Raw genomic sequence first — 22,373 nt, forward strand, 5'->3', positions numbered from 1 at the left:
GAATTAGGATTTGGTGTTTTTGGGTTTGAATTTCTATAGGATTTTGCATTCTAGGGATTTTTGGGTTTAGTTTTCTAGATAATTTGTTGGGTTTTTGAAAATTCTCTATTAGCTTTTGAGATTTATTTGTCAATTTTTGAAAATCAATTATAGAGAAAACAGAAGAACAACTATTTTAGAAAAAGAGACATACTCAAACACTTTTGAAGAAAAGTCTAAAATTTGAAACATCTAAATCTGTGTGTTTTACCATTCACAACTTGACCCGATTGAAGGTACTCTCTTTCCCTTTTTCACTCCATTTTTTGTTTTGATTCTATTTTTCTTATTTTGTTTATTTAATTTTGTTTATTTTTATTTACTTTTATTATTTCTTTTTTAAATTGAAAAAATACATTACTTATTATTATGATTTTTTTATACTTATTTATGAAATAAACAAAAAAAACCTTTTTCAAATAAGTTTAAAAGAATAAATAAAAAAATATTTTTTTTAAATAAAAATCTTTACAAAATAAATTCATGAATTCTACCAAAACTATTAGAGAATTTTCATGGATTTAATATTTAAAATGGAATACATCAAACTATTAAAAATTTTCATAAATTAGTTTTTTTAAAAAATAAAAAATAATTTTTATCCTCAAAACTATTGGAGTATTACTTCATAAATTAAGTCATACCAAATTATTATGAGACTTAATGAAATTCTTAAAAATTTTTAAAAATCTTTTGGTAATAAAATCTTATCAAACTATTAGGATATCTGCTTCAAAGTAAATCCTATCAAATTATTGGGAGACTTTACTGATTTTTTTGAAATATTATAATAAATCGGACGACGGAGCCTTTTTCAGAGTAAGACACTAGTCTCCATGAATACTCATGAGATGAGAAAATTATCTTAAATTGCTATCAAACTATTGCGATAATTTAAAGATTAATTTTTAATACTAAATATTTTGGTAAAACATAAACATTTTTTAGGTTTAGATAGTTTGAAATCAAACTCGTACTATTTTATGATAGACACTGTGAGCGTATTATAATTTTTCCTACGTATAACCATACTCTCGAACCTAAAATCTAGTTTCATGGATCATAATATATTTTAAGTGTCTAATCACACTTAAATAAAAAAAATTGGTTGTGATTCCTCTAATTCATATCTAACAATAGATCTACGAATCTATACGATTATGATTCGACAATAAGTGTCCCAATATTTCCAACTGCGGTGCCTAACCACTGCAGGCAACTCCTCCTCCATGTGTACGATCAGTAAAACCGGAAGGCAAAATATGATCAGGATCATTGATAGCCCAATCAGACTTCCTAAGTGCCCACAAAAATGGCAATCCTGATAGCTCCAGTCCATATGCTATCTCATGAATTTCTTCTTTGCTTAGCTTGGACTCACTGCCAAACCCCACAAACACAACCGACTTTGGTTTTTGACCATCAAGCCACTCAAAGATTTCGATCCATGATGTGTCAGTGATTCTTCTTCCTTCTTCAGGTTTCTCTGGCAGGAGTAAACCAGTAGGAATCACGGGCTTGCCTATTATCTTCTCACATATATTAAAGTTTTCACTTTCGTATTCAGAGCAGCTACGTATAGCAAAACCTTTACATGCCTGAATACATTTATAAAGCCTTTCAGAATCTCTGAAACCAAAAGCATTCTGTTCATAAAATCCTTTATAATGGCTTCCAAACTCCTATAAGCTACAGGAGAAGGAAAATCTCCCCACTCAGGTGGTGAAGTTAAACTTTCCGGGGAAGGCCTCCTTCTTTTATGGCCATCACCAACAAGGGATTCTGGATGCCCCATGAAAGCCAATTGACAAGCAGAGAAAACTCTGTAAACAAGGAGGGGGATTTTGAGCTCTTGGGCAATTTCAGCTACCCAATAAGAGATGAAATCAATGAATATCCAATCTGGTCGTTGATCTGAAATGAACTGCTTGACAGGATTCTGGAGGAGATCATACGCGGTCTTCAAATACTCAATTTTCTCGGAAGGAACGTCCATCGTGGCCTCGCAGCCTTCTGGCAAAAGTTCTTTATCCAAGATTGGCAATGGGAACTCCACCAAATCTATTAGATTTTCTATATTAGGAGGAACTTTAGGGAGTCTTTTGATGTTTCTTGGGGTTGATACGAAGGAGACCCTTACTCCAGCTTTGGCCAAGGCTACAGAGAGATTAAAAAAGGGTATCGAGTGTCCAAAAGCAGACCAAGGAAGCATCATTACATGAATAAATCCAGCCATTTTTCACAAAGATTGATGCCACAAACCCCTAAATATTCAACATCTATGGAAAGGAACTGATGTCCAATTATTAATCTCACTGTTAAGCGACGAAGATGTAAATACAAAATTACGCCTTGAATTATGCAAATTATATCATTTTTTAAAGTCAATTTGGTTTTCCTTCAATTTTTTTTTTAAATTTAGTCTGAATTTAAAAAAACAGAAACGTTACTAGTAATTTCGTCTAAATTCAATATCCAAATTGTCAATTTTATTTAACATTAATGTTAAATTAGATCAAATTGATTAGAAATGAAAGCATAAAGATCAAATTGATCCAAATAAAAAATATATGAAAAAAAATTATTAGTGTGCTTAGGTTGAGGGCTAAATTTGTATTTATGCTGATGATGTATCATATTTGACTAAATTATCCGGTTGTTAGTCCTAAAATTAAGTTAATGGGCAGAAGACAAATACGAAATGTTGAAATAGAAACTAAAACTGGATCCTATTTAATTAATAATTAATTAGTGTTTGAATAAACCGCACTTTGGAGCATCTTTGGATAGTTGGTAAAATCAGCTTTGAGCCTTTGACGAATGTGATGGTGCTATGAAAAGGTCAGAAGCTTCAATAACAATGCTGCTCATTTTTGTGGCAGAGTTCGGTGAAGCCCCTAAATGGTCCTCTCGAATCTGTTGAAGCAAGCCCAATTTAAAATAAAAGCTTGTAGGTACTTTAACTTGTCTAAGGCCAATAACAACCCAAATACCAAAGTCAAACCACACTAAGCCCGTTTTCAATAGGTTGGTTTATGGGTCTAAAAAAACCAAGAAACATATATCTTCACAAAATGTCTCTTATGTTTGTCACTCGATTCTCTTGTATCAGAAGAGTTTAAAACAATGCAATTCTACTTTTAAATTCAAGTAAAATATATACTTTTACTCTCGCCAAACCTTTAAAAAAAAAAAAAAGCTTTCCTCTTCTCCATTATATTATCTTATTTCTAATTTAATTTCTCTACAAATTTTTTTCTTCAAAATCCACCAATCATGTTTTTTCTTTTTTTTTTTTAATTTTGAGATTGTCATTAATTAAATATTTATCACTAAAATTTGAATTTTAATATTTTATCAATAAATCGTATAATTATTAATAAAAAATTAAATTTAAAAATAAAAAAAATTATACAAATGATAAGATTTAAAATTCATACTTAAGTCCATCAATCTCATTGCAGTAGAAGAACCATAGTCATTAAGCTAATATAGACATACTGTCCCCTGATTGGTCGTCGTTGTAGGAGAGGACAACAAACATTCAAATGATTCCTAGTCCGTCGATTGGATAGGAAAACTCCAAAATCCAAACTTCATCTGATATTGCTAGGATAATAGCAACTTAATTGCCACTCAAATCCCGTTAGTTCCCAACATGGGCCAAAATAAGCCGAAAAAGAAACTGCTTCTTGGACGAGACTAGCGCATTTCTTACAAAGAATGGGACTTATGTGAAGTGCACTTTTATATAAGAAGTGGACAAAAGGGTTTTTTTTTTTTTTTTTGGGCTAAATGCATATGTTCTATTCTGTTCCAGTTCATTTATGATAATGAAATCTAATGCCAAATAGTATTGTTGTTGATGTAGATATCATTTTCAAATTCATGTTGATGGTAATAGGTTTGTTGGCATGTCTCACTAGGTTTGAATTTACAGCAGCATATTCTTGCTTTTGTAGTAGATCTGTTATCATAAACTTTTGACTTACTATTTTCCATCTTACATTCTTTTGTGCATGCATGTGCATTTCTGATTCTGTGTGTTTTTAAATGTTTTGTTCATTCTGCATTTATAGTAGAAATTATACTTCAGCTATATTCTTGGTGATGTGTTCTGATAAATACAATTTAGCTTGAATTCTATAACAGTATATTCTTTAACCTTTCTGACCCTGCTGTTCATGTGCTTGTACCATAATGAGTTTATGTGAAGTCCAATTATATCTCGGTTGGTTAAAATTTACAGTATAAACCATAAGTGCTCTTATATGTGATAGCTCAAATAGGACTTTACTTTTAGTATTTTCTGTTATCCATTTGTTAGAATGATTTTGAAGAATATGCAATGGTTTGGAACATGAAGTTTTTATGTGTTTTGTTGCCAAACCAAAATGAAATGGTGCCTAACTGCTATTTCTTGAAACTTCATATTTGAAGGCATAGTACATATTACTTGTTTATGGTCTTCAAAATAATCATGTAACCAATTCAACCTCCTCATAGAAGTGCCTACTGCTTTTGCTGTCAGGGACATCCTTGGAAATGTGCTCAGTGGATTGTCTATGCAGTTTTGGAAACCTTTTTCATTGGGTGATACCATAAAGGTAACGCATAAATGAGCATATATTTTTCTTTTAGAGCAGGAAAAGGTTTTCTTTCTTTCCGATACTAGTGGATCCAATAAGCTTTTTCATAGTCACACACCATAAGGAGAAAAAGGAGTTGTTTTCTTCTTTATTTTCTCAATGCTGTATCTGCTGAAGTTTCTATTATTTTAGGTTGTCAGGAATCCAGCTTCTCAAAGTATTGTGCATGGTTGAATTAATGTACTTATTAATTTATTATTCTTGCTGGCTAATTTTCTGTTGTCTGTTTTTGATGAATCAGTCACTCATCTTCTTTCAAGTTAGACCTAACTGGCTACTTAGATCCAATGGTATTGCTTATATTTCTGTTCAACAAACTCTGTCCTTCCTAATTCCACTATTGACTGACTCTGAAGTTATTTCTCTCAAGTTAATTGGTGTTTATTTGATATATGCTTCTTTACATACGAGGTACCTCGGCAATGATGACCTTTGTGGAGATGTCCGGTTATTTATTTCATCATACTGGGAACTGTGCCCATATAATCTGAATGCCATTTATTTTGGTGGTAGCAGATAATTTATGATTACCACTTGTGATTTTTACAAGTTTAGGTTTGTTCTTTTACTTTCTTTCTTGTGTGCACGAATTAATAATAAACTTTTCTTACTGCAGGCAGGATCTATAGAAGGTCAGGTGGTGGAAATGGGACTTACAAGCACAACATTACTTAATGCTGAGAAATTTCCAGTTCTGGTTCCAAACTCACTCTTCTCCAGTCAGGTTGCTTTTTCTTTGTTCTTTTCTTCTGTTAGAAAGTGTAGGATTATCTCTTGGCAACTCATTGAGTCTACTGAGCGTATGCTTATTTGCTTAGTTACACACACTAGTAATGCCCAAAACCATCTGTCTTGATTGTTTACAAGTCATACCCATGTAAAATTTTACGTTATTGTGAACAAGTCACGAGCCCAATGGCGTGCAGTGGTGACCAAAATTCCCTTGCAAATTGAAGATCTGGACAAGATTCCTGAGATATCAAATGACATCAAGAGCATGCTGCGATCAAACTCAAAAGTTTTCTTGGGAAAGGAAGCCCCTTATGTTCCTTTCTTATATAGAATGTTCTTATGCAGAACTAACTGTTGGATGCAATCTCAAAAATATGGTAATCTATCTTCCTCGGTTCTTTTTTCGGATGTATCTTTTATGGGCTAGGTCTACCATTGTTATTTTATCAGATGCTCAGTTGATCTCAAGTGTCTCTGATCGTTGTGAGTTTCATATTAAAACATTGAAACTGAATCCCACTGGACAAAACTTATGTGAAAATGTGGTTTGCATATGCTGCAATAATGAATTTAAAAGACCTTGCCCTCAACCATGAGTTACTGATATTGTTTTTCTCTTCTGTGACTCTGTTCGAGTGCCGGATGCTCGACAGCATCTTCTTTTCCAAAATTAATCATTTTAAAATCTGACTCCTGTTTGTCTTTGTCATTTCACTGATATCCACATTGGTATTTGATATGCAATTACAGAGCAAAGATGAATTATACTCTGCACAACAAGATATTCTACTGCAGTCAGTCCAGATTATTAAGAAGCATGGTGCTACATTGGGCAATGCATTCCAGGGTACAGCCAGTCGGTGATGCAGCAAATGGAGTATGAAATCCTTTCCACAGAGACTGAGATATACATATTTAGAAGTGTTTTACAACTTGAATATATCTTGAGACATAAATCATGCAACACAAATCAGTCTAACATTTTCAGTTGAGAATGATATCATGTTTTGTGTTGTTGGGGGACGGGAGAGTTGTCATTACATGGATTTGTGAAGAAATGGTTATGACGTGGTAAAGATATTGGCTCAGCTGACCAGTGGATTCATTTCTGGCTTCATTGGTCGTCAAATACAACAAGAATTTTGTCGGGGGCATTTAGTGGTAATAAATGTAAAGTAATTTTTTTTCATGTTTGTAGACACCTAATTTGATCCAGGTCCGGATCAATTGGGTTTAATATAAATGGATAAGCCCAATTTGGCTTCTATTTTATATTTTATATTATTTTTAATTTTATTTTATATTTTTTTTCTTTGTATTTTATGTATTTGCTATTTATTTATTTATTATTACTATGTATTAATATATGTATATTTGTATTTATTTATTTTTTTTTATCCATATAAGTATTTTATTTATCTAGTTATATATTTATTATTATATTATAATTTATTATTTTTTTATTTATCTTGTAATACCTTTGATTTATCTTATTATTATTTTTAATTATCTGTTATTTTTTTTCTTTTTTTCTTTTTCTTTTTCGTTTATCTGATTTTTTTTCGTTTAACAGATTTTTTTTTCTTTTTTTTTGAGATTGAGATTGATCTTTGAAGAATCCTACCGTGAATGGGGATTTAATTAGAATCCAGATTGGATTCAAAGATTGAATCCCCATCCAAAAAGGAATAGGGATTGATCAGAAACTCTTCTGATCAATCTCTATAAAAGAGACCCTCTGGAATAGAAGAACGGACACACAGAAAAACAGTGAGCAAAAGCTACTGATTGAGAGAAAAAGGGCGGATAGAAAATTATAGAAGGCTAAGAAAAGGTTTAGAAGTGTTCTGAGAATTAGTAGAAATTTTTTTGAGATTTTTGGAGTTTTTTTTCTGGAAATTTTTAAAAAATTTTCAGATTCCGGTGACTTTTTCGACGAATGTTAAATTTTTCGATGAAAATTTCGGCCAATTTTGAAGTTTTCGACGAGCTGCCAGTTTTCGGTGAAAGATCCCAGAAACCGACCAACTTTTCGACGAACTTCCGATGAAGAACCCATATTCCGACGAAAAAATCTAGAATCCGGTGAAATTCAACTGGAGTTCTTCGATCGTTTTAGAGAGAAGGGAGAGAAAAAGGAAGGAAGAGAGAGAGAGGGGAGAAGGTTTCTGTTGAAAAATGAAGGAAACAGCCTTATATACCCTTTCAAAATGACGTCATTTTTGCCTTAAGTGACCCAGAGAATCCGTGCGTTTTACCGATATTCGACCCGACCTGAGCGTCGACCCGCTTTCTAACCCACGCGTGTTTTGCTTCCCTGAGCCGTGAGCCGAGCCGAGTCGAGCCATACTTTGAACCGCTCCAGGTTTTTTTATTTTGAATTTATTTATTTATTTATTTATTTATTTTTTATTTTTTTTATTTATTAGATTAGGTTTATTTAATATTCTTTTATCTTTATTTTATTTTTATTTTTGTTTTACTTCTCTTTATTATTATTTTTTTTATTTTTACTTTTATTTTGTTTTATTATTCTATTTTCTTTAAATAAAATTTCAAAAAAAGGTTTTTTGTGGAAAAGTTGAAAGTATCAATTTTTCTTGAAAATCAAAGTTTTCAAAAAATATTTTTAGGAAAAAGTTGAAAGTATCAATTTTTCTTAAAAATAAATTTTCAAAAAAAGGTTTTTTTGAGGAAATGTTGAAAGTATTAATTTTCCTTGAAAATCAAAGTTTTCAAAAAATATTTTTGAAAAAAAGTTAAAAGTATCAATTTTTCTTAAAAATCAATTTTCAAAAAATCAATTTTTGAGGAAAAGTTAAAAGTATCAATTTTTCTCGAAATTAAAGTTTCAAAAGAATATTTTTAGGGAAAAGTTGAAAGTATCAATTTTTCCTACACAAGAACAATCATTCTTCCTTTTTATTTTTATTTTATTTTTATTTTTTTTCTTTAAATAATCTGATGACGGAACCTCTGCAAGTGAAACAGTAGTTTTTATTGCATACTCTTGAGGTGAGGGAATTTTCTCAATTTTTTGCTAAAAGTATTAGAGTCAATTGAGAATAATTTTCAATAATTAATTACTTAGTAAAATTTTAAGGCTCATTGGTTAACATAAATTTCAGCTGGTACCATCTTTTGATAGACATTGTGAGGGTGCTATAACCTTCCCCACACGTAACCGAAATCTCGAATCCTGTTCTGGTTAGTAGACCTGAACCTATTCTTTTAGGAACCCTTAAACTTAGGTGTTCCCTAAAAGGACAAATTCCATAGGTGGCTAATCGCATCTACATAAAAAAGATTGGTGGCGACTCTCTTAAGTCAATGTCTAGCGATAGATCCTCGGATCTAGACGTTATGACAACATGGCGACTCCACTGGGGAATTTGAGAGTCAGGCCGGCAAATAATCTGTGTTATCCAAAAGCCTAATAAAATTGAACCTTTTGTATATATGTGTTATTATTCATTCATGTTTATTTGCTTTGTTAATTATGTCATTCATATGCATGTGCATAACATGAGCTCTACAACCGAGCTCCGTCCCTCTAGGAGGGAGTAAAGTACCTATTGCTTTCATGAGGTCTAATACCTCCGCAGTGGCTAGCGAAATACTCTTATTCAAATTAAACCTTTTTCGCTTGTAGCCTATAATGGGTGAGGATTAGGGTGTCTTACTAGTCTGTGATGGACAATGATATAAGAAACAATTTGAGGACCTTTAGACTTTGACCTTAAAATCGCATATAGTGAACCTTAAGAGTGCCTAAACCTATGATAGAGCCCTTTCTACCTAATGATAGATATACCCTGAAATTAAGACATAAAAAAGGTATTTATCTAATCATTTTGATTGTTTAACTTTGTGTATCATTTTCATATCATATGTAACATTATGCATCAGCATCACTTTCATTTCATCCATGAAACTAACTATGTTGTTTGTTTGATTGTATGCATCTGCATTATTTTCATGATCATGTTTTAACGTTTGCATCCATTTCATACTAGATTTCATTCAGGAAAATATGCATTTCATTCATGTATCAAAGCATCATACATAAAGCATAGCATAACATTTCTAATCATAATTGTGGTGTTAAAAGTTCAAGGATAGCTCCATCTAGTGAAAACCTTGCCCATCGATATAACACAAGATCCAGAACAAGACAAATGGAGCAAAAAAATTCTCATAGATTTGAAAAGATAGAAAAAGCACAAGAGAAGATTGAAAGTGAGTTGAGTAAGATTCTAAATACTCTTAATAAGCTGAATAAGGGAAAAAGAGTTGAAGAAGATACAAGCCAACAAGTTTTCTCGTTGTAAAAAGTGGCTGACCCTTTATATCCTTCAGGTTTTAGCCCACCTCAAGCTCAATCTACTCAAGAGGTTCCACCGCAACACTTCACATATCCAACATATCTGGGAATACCGTCAGCTTCCAACCCAGGACATTATAATAGCTATGTAAATCCTGTCTTTACTGAAAAGGTAGTAGAACCAATTTCTGATCTAGATGGTCTGAAAGAGAAGGAGAAAAAAAAGGTAAATGTGGAAACTCAGAAAAGCTCCAAGATTAGTATGTTAGAGCAAAGGCTACGGGCTGTGGAAGGATTTGATTTTTATGGGTCAATTGATGCTGCTGGACTCTGCCTAGTCCCTGATGTGGTTATCCCTCATAAGTTCAAAGTACCAAAATTTAAAAAATATAATGGTATGAAGTACCCCAAAACTCATATCATCATGTATTATCGAAAGATGACAGCTCATGCTCATGATGAAAAAGTCTTAATGCATGTATTTCAGGATAGCCTTACTGGCTCTACGGCCAGATGATATATTCAGCTAGACAGAACTCGCATTCACTCTTGGAACGATATGGCACATGACTTCATCAGTCAATATCAACATATTATCGATTTGGCCCCTGATTGTTTATCTTTACAAAATCTGGAGAAAAAAGTAAACGAGTCTTTTAAAGAGTATGCCCAGAGGTGGAGGGATGTTGTTTTTCAAGTACAACCTCCTCTGACTGAGAAAGAAATTACACTGTTATTTGTCAGCACTTTGAAGTCTCCTTATTATGAAAAGATGATAGGGAATGCAACAAAAAATTTCATCGATATGGTGATCTCTGGAGAAATTATTTAAAGTGTCATAAAAAATGACAAGTTGAAAGGAAGAGAAACCAAGAAGGCATCAAAAAAAAAAGAAGCTCAAGCTCAAGCTGTGAGTTTTGATAGACAACAATTCAGGGGTTATCAATCCTATCCATCCCAAGGTTACTCTCCATACTATCCTGCTATAAATAATGCCTCATCCTACCCATACTAGCTAGCTCTACAACCACCTTATTCATCTATATATCGATCAATTTTTAGCCCTCAAGATCTTACATATAACCTTAACATTCAAGCTCCTGCAAGAATCCAAATTTGCCTTATTAACCCAGCAAGTGATTCACAAGAACAATGGACTACTTTAAAAAAACTTGTATTTGATCCAATCCCTATGACTTATACAGAGTTATATCGAGAACTCTATAATAACCATTTGATTGCCCTCAACCATGTAGAGCCACTTAAACTATCCTATCCAAAGTGATATGATCCTACAGCCCGTTACGACTACCATTATGAAATTACTGGCCATTCTACTGAAAATTACACTGCTTTAAAGCATAAGGTGTAACAGTTGATCAATGATGGAATGATAAGTTTTGATCAAGAAAAAGTAATAACACCTAATGTTAGCATTCTGAGTGAAAGTCAGGAACAGAAAGAATTTGAAAAGTCACAATAAATTGAAAAGCAAGATGTCAATAGAGATTCTTCACCTGATCGCATAGGGGGATAATTTTAAAGAATGAAGATAAGGCTGGTTGAAGGTTTCTTTTGTCATTTTAGGATTTCTTTTCGAGTAATTGTTAGATTTCTTTTTGCAATACAATTTCACTTGTTATCATCTTAATAAAGACAAGTTAATACATTTCATTACATTTTTCTCTTTCATTTGACCATTACTCCATGCTCTGTTACCTTTCATAACTTATACTCCCATTCTCAAATTTCAGATGATGAATATTTAGACAATGATAACAATAATTCTAGGATTTAATTTTGAGAACTCATCCACATTAATATGAGAAAATGATTTGACCAAAAAAAAAAGGGTAAGCCATTACCAGAAGTGAAAGAGATATGTCTTGAAGACATATAATCTTCTATACAGGATCATGAGCTTTGTTCAATAGATGATGTTCAAGAAAAATATTCACAATTAAGATGAAAAATGGCCATCTTTCTTTTACCATTCGAAAAACCATTTATTGCTATCCTTTTGAACCTATTATGATTTTTTTTCTGAGGAACCCCAACCAAGGATCACCCTCTACACTGGGGGGCAATTTTTAAAAAAATCATAAAAGGTCTCAAGAATGAAAAAAGAAAGAAAAGAAAAAAAAATAAATGCCACACATGACTTGGGGTAAAGTAATGAGAATCCTTTATGTAAGAAAAAAAAAAGTAATGAAACGATGTGGGGGCAAAATGTCAAGTTGTATCGAATGATCCTTTGGTTTTGAACCTTTTTAATACATGTTTTAAGCCTATTATATCTATTTTTTTATGACCCTTCACCTTGGCCTATATTACAACCTTGAAAAGTTCATTTGGATTAAGTGTGAATACTCAACTTGAATGATCATATGTTGAACGAAGATATGCTCATGATGAAGTAATGGAATCATGCTACATTGCTCTAAGGTTTGATGTATGAAAGATATCAACAATGGATGAAAAATGAGAAAAAAAAAGATGATGGAAAAAAAATTAAAAAAAAAAAGAAAGAAAGAAGAAAAAAAATGAAAAAATGAAAAAAGAAATTCAAATTGAAAACTTGAAAGGGTGATTTTAGTAGAAAAAGATCCAGGTCAAATGGTTCACATGAATGAAAGATCAAAGACATCTGAAGATCCTTCAAAAATTAGGACAAAGTTCGCCAAGCTTAAGATGACTTCAACAGTAAATGGAATGAGTTTTTAAAAAAGAATCCTATATTAATGTTGAAAATTATCTGAATATTCATCATTTGGACATACCATTCATCCCAATGACATGTATCCAATTTATTTCCTTTCCCATTTGTTTTGTACCAAAATAGATCTTCATTGATTATCTTTACTATAATTCACCTTGTGTTCTCTTATTGTTACACCCCTAGAATGAATTGAGAAAATGCTTGATTGCATTGTATTTATCAAGAATTGAAATGATAATGAATGAATGAATATGTGCTTAAAAGAGTCTTGCATTCATTTGAAAAAAAATCTAAGATGATGGTGGTAGAAACCTAAAAGAGATGATTTGAAAGGATATATGATGTGACCAAATGGAGAATATGATGGGGTAAATCTTGAAAAGTGGTATAATCAAGTGATGAGTACATGGATGAATTGGTCGATATGACTTACAAGTTATGATTGAATGATGAAAACAATCAGTGGACAAAGTTTATTTTGGAATGATTAATACTGAGACACCTATAAGTAATGACTTAGTAATGGTGGATGAAACTTGTTCTAAAATTTTTTTTAGTGCTAAGAATTCTATGAATGGTGTTCAAGTGATGATCAATTGATGAAACTTATTCCAAAGTATTGAAAAACTGAACAAGGAAGACATACAAAATGATGGAGTTTTGAGAGCCATATTACCATAATTATTTAAGATTTCATGACATTATTGACGTCTGCATTACATGCATCATGGGGGCATCATTGCTTGAATAATACATGCACATAATTTGATTAGATATGCATGGCACTATGAGAATATAGGTTACTGCATTTACATCATTAAGAAGGCATCTGCATCTTTGGTCATAACATTCATTCATGCAAATTTTTGAGTCACTTGAAAAAAAAATTATGAATATTTTGATAAAAATTTTTGAGAACTCAAATGAGAATCTTTGAGTTTCAAAATGAGAATCTTTAAGGAGTGAAACCCTAAAGTTCATCAAATGTGAATCTTCGAACAAATGAAAAGTTTTGAACTTTTGGATGTGGATCTCCAAAATACAAAGCTTCAACCTTTTGGATATGAATTTCTAATGAGAACCTTTGAACTTAGATGTGAAACTCTAAGTTTATTGTATGTGAGCCTTTGAACTCAAATAAGAAGCTTTGAATTTTTAGATGTGAATCTCCAAATTTTAAATGAAAAGCTTTAGATTTTTGGATATGAATTCCAAGTTTGCCAAATGAGAATATTTGAAAAGTCGTGAATTTTTTGATGTGAATCTCCAAAATTCAAATGAGGAACTTTAATGTGAGTCTTGCAAGTTACAAATGCAAATCTTGAGATCTTGCAAATTTGAATGAAACTGAAATTTTAAAAGTTAAATTTCAGTAAATTCTTACGAAGTTGAAAGGTTCTTGCGAATCTGAACCTATGAATGTAAACTCAAATTATGAATCTTTCAGTTCCCATTACAAAATTTCTTCAATCACGATCTATAACTCCTTTGGACATGATTGTCAATGAGTCATTTACTTTCCAAAGTTTCGTTGCCTCTGTTTAGAGGAGCAATTTACTGTCCAAAGTTGTGATGCCTCTGTTTAGATGAGCAATTTACTTTTCAAAAGTCGTAGTGCCTCTGTTTAAAGGAGCAATTTACTTTCCAAAATCGTAGTGCCTCTGTTTAGAGGAGTAATTTATTTTCCAAAATCGTGAAGCCTCTGTTTAGAGGAGCAATTTACTTTTCCAAAGTCATGATGCCTTTGTTTAGAGGAGCAATTTACTTTTCAAAAGTCGTAGTGTCTCTGTTTAGATGAGCAATTTACTTTCCAAAGTCGTGGTGCCTTTGTTTAGAGGAGCAGTTTACTTTTCAAAGTCGTGGTGCCTCTGTTTAAAGGAGCGATTTACTTTTCAAAGTCGTGGTGCCTCTGTTTAAAGGAGCGATTTACTTTTCAAAGTCGTGGTGCCTCTGTTTAGAGGAGCAATTTATTTTTCAAAGTTGTGGTTCCTCTGTTTAAAGGAGCAATTTACTTTCCAAAGTCGTTGAGCCTCTGTTTAGATGAGCTTTGATAAAAAAATAATAATAATAATAAAAATAAAAAAAAGTTACTTCTATTTAGAGGAGCTTTGTTTATGTTTCTCAAAGTTATTGAGCCTCTGTTTAGAGGAGCTTTGATCAAATTTAAAAAAAAAATCAAAAAAAAGTTACTTCTATTTAGAGGAGCTTTGTTTATGTTTCTCAAAATCATTGAGCCTTTGCTTAGAGGAGCTTTGATCAAAATTTAAAAAAAAAAAAAAGCAAAAAAAATGGGCAAAAAAAAATCAGTTGAGTCTTGAAGGGGGGTCTACGTCTGTGCACAATTTTTGTATCACAAAAAATGAGCAAAGAGGGGCAGCTGTAGACACCCAATTTGGTCCAGGCCCGGATCAATTGGGCCTGGTCCAAATGGGTAAGCCTAATTTGGCTTCTATTTTGTATTTTATATTATTTTTATTTTTATTTTTATTTTATATTTTTTTCTTTGTATTTTATGTATTTGCTATTTATTTATTTATTATTACTATGTATTAATATATGTATACTTATATTTATTTATTTTTTATCTATATATGTATTTTATTTATCTATATATGTATTTTATTTATCTAGTTATATATTTATTATTATATTATTTTTTTTATCTTGTAATACCTTTGATTTATCTTATTATTATTTTTAATTATCTGTTATTTTTTTTCTTTTTTTTCTTTTTCTTTTCGTTTATCTAATTTTTTTTCGTTTAACAGATTTTTTTTTTTTGGATTGAGATTGATCTTTGAAGAATCCTACCGTGAATGGGGATTCAATTAGAATCCAGATTGGATTCAAAGATTGAATCCCCATCCAAAACGAAATAGGGATTGATCAAAAACTATTCTTATCAATCTCTATAAAAGGGACCATTTGGAACAGAAGAACGGACACACAGAAAAATAGTGAGCAAAAGCTACTGATTGAGAGAAAAAGGGGGGATAGAAAATTATAGAAGGCTAAGAAAAGGTTTAGAAGTGTTCTGGGAATTAGCAGAAATTTTTTTGAGATTTTTGGAGATTTTTTTTCTGGAAAGTTTTTGAAAATTTTCAGATTCTGGTGACTTTTTCGACGAAAATTCTGGCCAACTTTGAAGTTTTCAATGAGCTGCCCAGTTTTCGGTGAAGGATCCTAGAAACCGACAAACTTTTCGATGAACTTTCGGTGAAAAACCTAGATTCTGGTGAAAAATTTTAGAATCTGGTGAAATTCAATCGGAGTTCTTCGATTGTTTTAGAGAAAAGGGACAGAAAAAAAAAAAGGAAGAGAGAGAGGAGAGAAGGTGTCTACAGAAAAACAAATGAAACAGCCTTATATACTTTTCCAAAACGACGTCGTTTTTGCCTTAAGTGACCCAGAGGATCCTCGCATTTTATCGAGATCCGATCCGATCCGAGCGTCGATCTACTTCCTGACTCGCGCGTGTTTTACTTCCCCGAGCCATGAGCCGAGCCGAGCCGACGTCTCAAGCTGCTTTCCTGAGCCATTTTTTTTCCTTGAGTCGAGCCGAACCAAGCCGTACTCCGAGCCGCTCCAGGTTTTTTTTTTTGAATTTATTTATTTTATTTATTTTATTTATTTATTAGATTAGGTTTATTTAATATTCTTTTATCTTTATTTTATTTTTATTTTTGTCTTACTTCTCTTTGTTATTATTTTTATTTATTTTTTTATTTTTACATTTATTTTGTTTTATTATTCTATTTTCTTTAAATAAAATTTCAAAAAAAAGTTTTTTGAGGAAAAGTTGAAAGTATCAATTTTCCTTGAAAATCAAAGTTTCCAAAAAATATTTTTGGAAAAAAATTGAAAGTATCAATTTTTCTTAAAAATAAAATTTCAAAAAAAAGTTTTTTTAAGGAAAAGTTGAAAGTATCAATTTTCTTTGAAAATCAAAGTTTTCAAAAAATATTTTTGAGAAAAGTTGAAAGTATCAATTTTTCTTAAAAATAAATTTTCAAAAAATCATTTTCAAAAAATCAATTTTTGAGGAAAAATTGAAAGTATCAATTTTTCCTGCATAAGAACAATTATTTTTCCTTTTTATTTTTATTTTTTTTCTTCTTTAAATAATCTGACGACAGAGCCTCTGCAAGTGAAATAGTAGTTTTTATTGCATACTCTTGAGGTAAAGAAATTTTTTCAATTTTTTGCTAAAAGTATTAAAGTCAATTGAGAATAATTTCTAATAATTAATTACTTGGTAAAATTTTAAGGCTCATTGGTTAACACAAATTTCAGCTGGTACCATCTTTTGATGGATGTTGTGAGGGTGCTATAACCTTCTTCACAGGTAACCGAACTCTCGAACCCTGTTCTGGTTAGTAGACCTAAACCTATTCTTTTAGGAACCCTTAAACTTAGATGTTCCCTAAAAGGACAGATTCCATAGGTGGCCAATCCCACCAAGATAAAAAAGATTGGTGGCGACTCCCTTAAATCAATGTCTAGCGATAGATCTCCGGATCTAAACGTTATGACAATGTTAAAAGCCTTCGATAGACAATTAGGCATAATTCTAATATTTGTGTTCATATGACATATCAGGTTGATCTAACATACTCAATGTCACATCAACTCGGCATTGTCCTTGTTATTCCCTAATAGTTTCCCGTCACTTATTTATAAATATGAAAATCTAAGTACCATTAAGGTAAGTTCATTCTACTCTCAATTCTTTTTATTACTCTCTTTCCAACCTCACCTATTCTGATTTGTATGTCGAAGTGCAAACGCAAGAAACACTCCCTGCCTTTGCCTTTAATCATTTTTCTCTTTTATTTTTTAGGAGTACCCTAAGATCATAGCTCAGCACAAACATTTGGTGCGTCAGGTAAGGGCCTTCTTTTTCACTCATTAGCCGAGCACGAAACAATGCCACCAAGGAAGAGAACCTTAGAGGAAGGAGAGACGGCCATCCCGACTGGAGAAACGCATAATAGTTAACACTCAAAATAACCTCCCCCTCCACAGATAGGCTTGACCATGAAATAATTCCAAGCATTCACAGAGAAGATCTAGACCCTTAAACAAATGTTGCACACCATAATCCCATTGCAAGCTTTGAAAGTGCCTAACCTAATCACCCCTGGTTGAGAAGCCACAATAATATAAAAGAGTTACAAATAGATGGAAACCTCTTCGGCCTTTAGAAAAGATAAGCATAACACACATGTTTATCATTACCCCCGGCCACAACTTGACACACGCCACAATCCAAAAATCCAAATAGACAAACATCGAAACCCAACCAAATAAGGACCTAAAAGCTCGGATGCGGCCCATGAAGAAAGAGCTGAAAATAAAAGCAGTGGCATTCGAGGATAAACTTAAGTTCCTCGCCCTTCACTAAAGAAATTGACAGAGCCATGCCTTTCAAAGAGTTTAAAATACAAACCTTAAAAACATAAAATGGTACTTTTGACCCCTTCGATCATTTAAAACTTTATAGGACTAACATGATAATGCAAGGTGTAAACGAAACTCTAATGTGTAAGGGCCTTGCCACCACTCTAAGGGACGTAACTCGATCATGGTATAGCAGCTTGAAACCGATGTCAATCACAATATTCAAAAAGCTCAACCACTCTTTCCTATCTTGATTTATAAATAGTCAAAGAATGAAAAAGATAACTTTGAGTCTGATGTCGATCCACTAAGATTGCAATGAATCATTGAAAAGCTATGTCACGCGTTTTAACGTAAAAGCTTTGCAGGTTAAAGGCCTAAAGCAAACGATCATTGTAGTCATCTTGAAAAGTGGACTCAATAATAAAGAGTACCGCTTGAAGTTAACCGTGTTGCTAGAACCATCTAAAACTCTAGTTGATGTCTTATTGACTACTGAAAAATATATAAATGCTAAAGCTACGATGAAAAACAACTGAGGTGAGAGAGACTTATCCCCCTTATCAAGGTTTAAGATAAAATAGGCTTATCCCCCCTCTTCGATCATAAGAAAGGTAAAAATTTCTATAATCCTCCCTCAAGAGGGAGACGACATTGGGCTAGAAATCCTATCGGAGAAAAGAACTACACTATATTGAATACCTTCTGAAGGAGGATTTTGATGCAAATTGAAAGATATCTTGAACCTCAAATGACCAAAGCCACTGAGATAAAAAACAATGAGGGATCCGACAAAAAGATATGCCTTTTATAGAGACATAAGCCATAATATTGAAGATTACATTGACTTGAAAAATGAGATTAAAGCCCTGATACGAAGAGGTTAGTTGAAGAGGTTTGTAAAACAATGAAAACAAGGCCAACCCATAATGAACTATAGACAAAATTGAAGAGAGCCCACCCAGGGTGAAAAAAAGAAAATTAGAAAATGAAAGAAGGTAGGTCCTAAAAGATAAGTTAAGACAATAAGAAATCTGAATTAATAACAATAGGCCGATCACTAGGGTAATTAATATGATCACTAAAGGTAACTTTTAATCTCAACCAAGAGAAAGTTTAACTCAGGCATGGTCATGGCTATAGGCATTTTGATAAAAAAAGAAAAAGACTGAAAAGACTTATCGACTTCATTCAGCCCGAAAGACTTAAAAGCAATCCAGTACCTATATAATGATGCTATAGTAATCATAGCTGTAGTGTACAATTACGTAGCTAAGAGAATTTTGTTTGATAATGGGAGCTCGACTAGCATTATGTACTATGGCACTATAAAAAAAAATAAGAATTGGTGAAGATCAATCGTAACCGATCACCATAACACTAATGGGATTTGAAAATGAGCAGGTACCGATGAAATAAACTATCAAGCTGTTGATTTTTTTGAGGATAGAACCAAAAATTATCACCTTAATCATAGAATTTATGGTTATGGATGACCTATCAACCTACAATATAATATTAGGCCGACCTAGCCAATCTGTTATACAACTTATAAGCTTAACTCTCCATCTAAAAGTAAAATTCTCAACACCTAGTGGGGTTGAAAAGGTTAAGAGAGACTAGTCTATGACACAACAATGTTATGTTGTAATAATGAAAAGGAGGATTGGAAAGCAGATTGGTAGTTCGACCGAAATAGAAAACACTGAAGAGGGGCAAATCTCAAAAATAAAAAAGAATCAGGAAACCATGAGGCAAAACATACAACTTAAAATTAATCTAACAGAAGTGCGCCTCTGCCTTGGGTCCTTTGCGCAAAACCTGGTGGCAGAGCATTAATATCATCTTTAGGCCAAGATGGCTTCCTCAGTGTCCACAAAAAATGTACTTCAGATAATTCTAGGCCATAAGCTATCTCATAGGTTTGATCTCTGCTCAGTTTACACTCACTGCCAAACCCCACAAATACAACTGACTTGGGCTTTTGCCCATCAAGCCACTTAAAAATCTTAACCCGTCTCATTAGTGATGCCTCTTTCTCGTGGTTTCTCAGGTGGAAGCAAACCTGTCGGAATCACTTTTTTTCCGAGCATTTTTTCGAGTAAACTTAAGTAATCACCTTCAAACTCTTTGCAACTACGTATTGCCACAGCTTGGCATGACTGTAAGGCTTTGCTAATGCGATACGCATCAGGTTTTTCGGTACCATTTGATCCATAAATGGCACCAAAACTGCCCGCAGCCTCATGTTTCTTGAAGAAAACAGAAGAAGGGAAGGTGACCCATTCTGGGGCTGACATCAAACTTTCTGGAGATGAACGTAGCTTCTTTTGGCCATCACCAGACAGATAATCTGGTGAGCCAAGGAAAACGTCTGTGGAAGCAGTGAAAACTGTGAAGTACACAAGCGGAACTTGATATTCTACGGCGACCTCTGCCGCCCAATAAGGAATAACATCAACAAATATCCAGTCTGGTGATTGATCAGCCACAAATTTCTTGAAAGGTTCTTCAAGGAGATCATATGCGGTTTTCAAGTACTGATTCTCAAATGGGAGATCAACAGTGGCCTCAGCGCCTTCTGGTAGGACATCGTTGTCCAATGCAGGCAATGGAAGCTCCACCAAATTGATGAGGGTGGCTAACTTTGGCGGAATTTTCGGCAGTCTTTTGATGTTTTTAGGGGTTTGAATGAAGGAGATTTTAACTCCAGCTTTGGCCAAGGCAACCGAGAGTTGAAAAAATGGCCCCATGTGCCCAAAGGCGGACCATGGGATCATAACAACGGGAATATCTTTAGCCATTTTTGTTTCTCAACGTTAGAGCTTCCCTCTACGAGAGTTTTGAACATCTATTTAAACATGCCAAAAGTATAGGCAGTGCATCTGTGCTAGCATCTTTGGAAGGAATGAAAATAATGCAGATGATCTCTCCTTTACCTGTGCCAACGAATTTGACCAATTGATATTAAACTATGAATTATTGGTAACTTATAAATTTTGCCATAATTGGTTTAGTTGCACTTCCATTTTAGTGAAAATCCAAGCGTATTTCTTTCCTTTTAAGGTTTAGAAACAATGCAAACAAACTGGATAATATTCCCTTCCCATGCATATTTCATTTTTCGCCTTAACTCGCCACCAAAAGTGGGTGAGATAAAGATTTGCAAATCTAGTCTGGATTACTACTTGGGCAACCATATAGTTGGTGTAGTTTAATTTCGTGCCATTGTTGCCTGCTGACCAAGCCAAAATTTTATCTAATGGTGTTTAGTTCAAATATACTTTTTTCTTTTCAAGAGATAGTTCAAATATACTAAATTACAAAAATAACAATATTAACAATAATGATAAAAGTAATAAAAAAACAATTTTTGTTGACATGATTTTATATTTTGAAAAGATGGCACAATAATTTTGTAATTAATACTTTTGAACACATATTTTTCAAGAGTTTATATTTAATCCACTATCAGTATATAAAATTTATTAACATATCAACTCTATATACTATCAATAAATCATATAATATCACTTTATTAATGAATAAATATCAACATTTAAAATAAATATGCAAAAAATTAAAAATTTTTAAAAATTTTATTTATTAATGAGATGATATAATCCAATTCACCTCAATAATAAAATAATATAATTCAATTAACTAATAATGTATAAAATTTATAACTGACAATACTTTGAAAATAAACCCTAATTTTTAATTATACAATTAAACTATCATTCCACCATTGATCTCCAATTTGATTATTCAAATGAATCTTCAAAATGTTAATTGCAGAAAATACTCTCTTTAATATAACAATAACAATGAATAAAATCAATAATAATTTCAACAACAAATAAATTGAACCAATGAGATTTTTTTTAGCTTTATTTATAATTAGAACACATGATTTCGTTTTTATTTTATTTTATTTTATTTTATTTTACCTCCGATGGAGCTTAAGCCTTCACTGGACTAAACGGCTTTGCTACTGGCTGCAGCCATTAAAGAAAATGCGAATCACATAGGACAACTTGAGGAAAAGTTTAATAGCATATTTTTAAAAATCATTATTGTTAAATTTAATTTTTATGCAATAATAATAAAATAAATAATGATTGTACCAAAAACAAATAGTGCAATAGTGATTGAAGGCGTCCAATTCCTTGCATTTCTCATAAGAACATAATTTCTGTGTTCTTGTAGGCTTTTGTCTGGATTTTCTTCGTTGGTGGTTTGATTTTGCCCCTGTAAACCATCTACCTTCTTAATTTTTAACTACATTTTATCCAAATGAGTAAATCAAGAAAAAAATGGTTCTCCTGGACCCACCACCCAAATAAAAGATAGATGGGATCATCCCAAATTGTTTGGAGTTTTGCTAAAAGTAAATTTAAATAAGTCGAAGTTTAATTATTTAAGTAGACATTGAAATAAATAGAAAAAAACCATACATTGTCATCTACTTACAGAAAGTTTCTAGATTAACAGTTCAATAACGGGAAAA

At 32.4% G+C, this 22,373-nt stretch overlaps 1 protein-coding gene and 2 pseudogenes across 1 annotated transcript; 1 reads left to right on the forward strand and 2 right to left on the reverse strand.

Annotated features, from left to right (window-relative positions):
- Positions 1 to 972: 972 nt before the first annotated feature.
- LOC111306371 (putative UDP-rhamnose:rhamnosyltransferase 1 pseudogene) lies at positions 973 to 2,382 on the reverse strand (annotated as a pseudogene).
- A 2,142-nt stretch (positions 2,383 to 4,524) lies between these two features.
- LOC111306372 (mechanosensitive ion channel protein 1, mitochondrial-like) lies at positions 4,525 to 6,611 on the forward strand. Its single transcript, XM_089750586.1, has 4 exons — positions 4,525 to 4,646; positions 5,305 to 5,412; positions 5,645 to 5,797; positions 6,171 to 6,611. Exons 1-4 carry the CDS (start codon positions 4,605 to 4,607, stop codon positions 6,282 to 6,284), a joined length of 417 nt encoding a protein of 138 aa, XP_089606712.1. The 5' UTR covers positions 4,525 to 4,604; the 3' UTR covers positions 6,285 to 6,611.
- Positions 6,612 to 19,524: 12,913 nt separating this feature from the next.
- On the reverse strand, positions 19,525 to 21,037 carry LOC111304769 (putative UDP-rhamnose:rhamnosyltransferase 1 pseudogene; annotated as a pseudogene).
- Between the last annotated feature and the right edge of the window lie 1,336 nt (positions 21,038 to 22,373).

The sequence above is a fragment of the Durio zibethinus genome, chromosome 21, assembly GCF_047325235.1.
Source record: "Durio zibethinus cultivar Kanyao isolate XHJ-2024 chromosome 21, ASM4732523v1, whole genome shotgun sequence".
NCBI classification, from domain to species: domain Eukaryota; kingdom Viridiplantae; phylum Streptophyta; class Magnoliopsida; order Malvales; family Malvaceae; genus Durio; species Durio zibethinus.